This window comes from Buceros rhinoceros, unplaced genomic scaffold (assembly GCF_000710305.1).
Source record: "Buceros rhinoceros silvestris isolate BGI_N320 unplaced genomic scaffold, ASM71030v1 scaffold46312, whole genome shotgun sequence".
Lineage (NCBI taxonomy): Eukaryota > Metazoa > Chordata > Aves > Bucerotiformes > Bucerotidae > Buceros > Buceros rhinoceros.
The window spans coordinates 1,231-6,430 of NW_010400351.1; the positions used below are offsets into that span (position 1 = coordinate 1,231).

General features: G+C 40.9%; 1 protein-coding gene across 1 annotated transcript; it reads right to left on the bottom strand.

The window, feature by feature from the left end:
- Positions 1-3,846: 3,846 nt before the first annotated feature.
- On the bottom strand, positions 3,847-4,698 carry LOC104488486 (chromosome unknown open reading frame, human C2orf50; the record flags this gene model as incomplete). The annotated part of the gene is made up of 2 exons (XM_010131803.1): positions 3,847-4,038; positions 4,659-4,698. Coding segments are annotated over 2 exons (232 nt in total), but the record flags the coding sequence as incomplete, so codon positions are not given.
- Positions 4,699-5,200: the final 502 nt, after the last annotated feature.

The window sequence follows — 5,200 nt, forward strand, 5'->3', positions numbered from 1 at the left end:
CATCTAGTCTTTCCAAGAAGCTCTGCTTATCTAAATAAGGATTAGTTGGCAAAGTTAATTATGGTAAAAGAAAAATGATTGTTAAACTTGGGGTGCAAATGGCACCTAGATGATATCTGTTTGCTGCCTTCTACACGCTAGATAGTTTTGGTTAGGACCTCCTGTATTCCCGAAAGGTCTTTCCCTCTACATGGTAGAGGGAGCCAAACTAACTTCAGTAACATAAGGCTGGGTGCCAGAGGAGGGCTAACTGCAGCAGCCTAAAATAATTTTCATTTCCAAGGACTGTGTGGTAATTGAACAAGACAAGGTGTCCAGCTCTACTCAATGTTCCCGTATCACATGCATGACCAGGTCAGTTCCATATGGGAAACTTCTGTTCTCTAAAAAGTCACTTTCCCCTTAGAGACTGTAACTAAGATGTCAAGTGTTGAGAGTTGCTGTTGATTTCAACAGGTAATAGGAAAGAACTGGGGTTTTGGGGGTGAACAGAGCTATTCCTATCCAGTTTAGCCCACTAGTATTTTAGAGGCATTTCAGTGAGCTTAATCAGAAAGTCAAAATATTAACTCCACATCAGAGGAGGCAGTACAGTTGTAGGGTGCTGTGATCTTACAACAAGGCACAGAGCTACTTTCTCCATGGTTGCACACTCTGATGAATAAGCCAAAAATCCTTCCCGGTTTTGGCTCTGCTTCAGGTACGCCTGCAGTCTTTCCTGGTGTGATCCATTGGGCTGAGGGGTGCAAGGAAGTACAGCTGAGAAGGAGCGTGGGGGAGTGTAAGTGCCTTACTGTGCTGTATACATGTAATCACTGCAAGTGCCTGCTGCAGGAACCTCCTGGCATCTCAGCGGGTGCTGTAGCTGATTAAGGACACAATCAAGACCATGCTTCATTAGTAAAGGCTTCCTGAATTTGTTGAAAGAAAGTTAGTTACTGCCATTCATACACATGACGTAGTGACATGAATGTGCTCTTTGAGAAGTGTTCTTACACGGCAGTCAGGAGGGCCCTAGTCAAGGCTCTCAGATGTGTGCGGTTAAAAGAGGCGTGTGTAGACTTTGTGAAAAGCATTTCCTGAGTAGTTAGAAGAATTAGAAATATATTTGCTGTGGAAAAAATAGGTGATTAGTCTATATTTTAGACATGTAATCTATTTAAACCTGGTATAACTAACTGAAATAGGATTTTTTAATTCTCTTTGAATGTGTTTCAAAAATCACGTTTGCAAAGTGTGTTCTGATCCCAACAACTCTGATGTAGTCAGAGAATTGGCGAACAGCTCTTCAGATGGTCACTCCATTTACACACTAAAAGACAAACCCTATTAAATACACCATTCTTGGTGGATGAGTCTGTTTCGTCATCAAAGATGGAGATTCCTCAGGGAATCTATTCCAGTGCTGTATTAGCCATACCACTAGCTTCCCAAAAGGTTAACATGATTTTTCCTTGCTGTAACATAAGCCTCTTGTTTTTATTATTGTCTGTCACTCACGTGAACTGCAAATTATTCCTGTTCTCATTCCAGAGCTGTATATGTATCTAAAGACTGATATCCTCTTCCCAGACTGCTTTTTCTTCTTCAGGTTGAACTTTAACAGACTTTTTAATCTTTCCTTGTAAGGCGTATCTCCCCATAGTCCAGTTACCATCACTGCTTCTCTAGACTCTGCTTCCTGGCCCACATCTTTAGGGTAAGACATAGAAGGTCTTGTCCAAAACTGGGAGAAATGCTTGAGCTGAAACATTCACAGTGCTAAGTGAAGTGGAAGGATCAAGTCCTGCATTGCTTAGACCATCCTCTTTCGCATACCCTCCAGTTTGCACGAACTCTCTGGGAAAGAGGTTCTCTGGATTCACACACAGCAATCAGTCAAAAATCTGGAATTTTAAAATGTCCCTTGAAATTAAAAAGGGATTGTGTAACTCTGCCTTGCTATAACCTCGTGTCCTCTTCAGTGCATTAGTTGATGTGGAGTGAGTGCCATCTAGAGGTCAAGAAACACCGAGCTCTGTATGCTTTCTTGCTGAAAAGCAAAATCCCTGTGCTTTATAAATGAGATGTTCTTACATGAAGAGGAACTTGGTCCTGATGGATACTGGACATCTGCCACTCAGTGTAGAGTTTGTGACCCGTAGCAAAACCTGAGACTGCTTAGTATGTCTCAGAGTATGGCACGCAAGTGACTTTCAGTGTTACACAATCCCCAATGACTATGTAACTTCTGAGTGGCCTGTGCAGGTCTTGGAAGATGCTCTGCACAGCACAGGGACAAGGAAAGGCTTTATCTGGTCTCTCCTCTTCCTCTTTCAGATGTTTGAAGACAAGTTCCAGGTGCAGTTTTCTGCTCACAGGAGAGATCAGAAAGCAGTTTAGCTGAAAAGAAGATAACTGTTTTTAAAGAGACAGCTCCCATTCAGTGTGTCTGAACACAGGTATCTATCACGATTCATGTCTGCACGGAGTGGAATCAGTCCTCCATACTTGGGCTGACTGCACGATGTTGTCTTCCTTCTTTAGGTACCTTGGCTATCATCCTGAAAGCTTAAATCCTCCAGTTCTTGCTGTGTCAAGGAAGCCAGGAGGAGAACTGCTTCGTGCCGTGACTACAGTGAGTGGCATTTGGCTCTTCTTTCTACAGTGTCCTTTTTTTTTTTTTTCTGGAGACCACTTGGATGTTGACAGTGATCACACTGTTTCATACCATCTCTTGTGCTTTTGAACTGCCTTCTGCTGCTGAAGTCTAATCATGAACCAGATAGCCTTAGCTGCAAATTGTACGTATACATCTCCACCTCAGTCAGGTGAGAGGTTGCAGCTGTTGTGTCAAGGCAATGCTAATGGCTTCTATGCTGCTCTCAACCTAGGACTGAGCATGATCCTATAGAAACCACACAGACTTCAAAAGGCAGATCTTCTATATACATTCTCCATGCTCTGGTGATTACTGCTATTTGCCTACAGAACAACAGGTCATAAACAAAGTTTACATCATTGTAACAAAGATACGCTAGTGAACAGGCTTCAGGTATTGTGTCGACTTAGCTTGGTGCTGGTTACCCTGGGCAACCACAGATTTTAGGAACTATGAACCTGATAAATTCAAGGTTGATGATTCCAAGAGTATAAGACAGGTTGCTGAGCCAACACACCTTCAGAGCAAAATGTGAAAGCCTGCTTTGACAATGAGTTTCCATCAGCTAAACCAGAAAAAAAAAAATAGAGAAGGGACTGTAAGAGCAGCAAATCTAAAGATAAAAAAATGAAAACTAATGTGAAAAAAAAATTGGTGTCTCTCCCTCAGCAGGGAGGGGTGAAAAAGCACAGAACATATCTCATGTGCCTTAAATTTTATTCTTTAGGGCAAGCTTAAACATGCTGATGACAGAAGTGGATGAATCCTTGGCTAACTACATGAAATGCAGCAAACTGCTGCACTTTATTGCGCTGACTTTCAGAATTGAAAGTGTGTTGTTTATACTGGATCTCATGGGAGTAGTCAACATTAGTTGTTTATTTTGAGGAGAAAATAAAAGGAATTGCCTTTTGGCTGTAGTCTTGTTCTTTCTGATGTTAGTGGCAATCTGTAGACTTGCATGGGAAGATGGATGAGATCTGTAGCACCAACTCTGTACGTGGCCCATTCAACTCAAACATGAAGACAATTGTCTCCTGTGACATTGTTGGACAACACCCATCTTTGCTCTTGAAAGAAAATCCATGCTAGACAGTACTATTGGTCTCTCTGAGAAAAAGATAGAGGGATTTTTTACATGCTGTGGAGACTGTTGGCTAGAACAATTCAACTTGTTTTGTCACTGTTATGTTTTTACTGAAGCACTAGGAAGGCTGGAGCTCATCCTCAAGTTTCCTCTTTCTTGCTCCACTGCTGAAGAAGTAATCCATATTTACCAGAGTCTTGCCAAGTTCAGTATTGAGTCGACTGCCAATAGTCTGGCTGGTCGAATTGGGGACTTTGCCGGAGAACACAGGCATATAGTTTGGCAGTGGCTTCTGCTCCTTTTTCATACCCTAGATGAAATAAAGATCATTAATCAGTTTTCAGAATTATACTCATTGTTACAACAATAGAAGTTACTGAGTTTCTTTATATCAGCATTTTTGCTTTTGAAATTAGAATTTGAATGTACTTAAAATGTCATACTGAATGTACATGAAGTTGTGGAAGAAATGAGGTAAAATGATTGTTTTTTCCTCACCTTACATGGGAATAGGATAGCACATGCAAATGAATAATTTTCAAATGAGTTGCATAAAATGTCACCTGAGACAGAAGTTAGCCTGTCTAGAATGGTTGTGATGTGGGAGGGTTTTTAGTAAGTGACTTGGATTTCAGCATGATGGCATTATGTTACAAGTTTTCTCCTAAAAAGTCAGTTCTTCTAGCACTTGTCTTTCTATGGAGTAGTCAATATTGAAACTATTGAACACATGTATGTACTGTGTTTCTTTGTGGCATAGGTAGCAGATGAAAGGCACTTCAGTTCTCTCTTATTTTTCCTTAAGATTTTAGTCTTAAATAATTCTCTAATTATGCCTAAGTATGCTTCAATTTGAAATATTAGCCTAGCTCAAATTGACAAAAACTGAAAAGAGCCTGGATTACAGTTGAATGTTTGTTCAAAACTTACCATTTGGTCATAGTCCTTTAGGAAACTCCAGTTCTGGTACCTTGGAATAGAAGTAAAAAATGCGGTGTAAAATTTTCTGTCTTAAAATATTAATGTTTGTCATATTTGAATGCTTGTGTAACTGTTCGATTTGATACTTACACCTGCAAACTCTTTGTACCGAAACCTGCCTTTTCTGTGGTGAAGCCCAGGGTTTTCTTTGTTCTTGTAAGGGGCCCATACTACCTGAGTAGTGGAGGTTTTTTTGCCAAAGGACAGCAAGTCCACAGTGTAGTCTTTGTGCAAAGGCAAATAAGTTAGCAAAGTCCTGAGTCACTCTAGAAAACTTTTGTCCCATGCTTTGAGCTAGACACAGCTTCTTATTTTTTAAATGGCTAACATTCTGCTGGCAGAAGACACAGGATCACAGAATCATCTGGTTGGAAAAGACTTTTACAATCGTTGAGTCCAACCGTTCACCCTGCACTGCCAGAGTCCCTAAACCATGTCCCCAAACCTCAGCACCACACCCACATGTCTTTTAAACTCTTCCAGGGATGGGG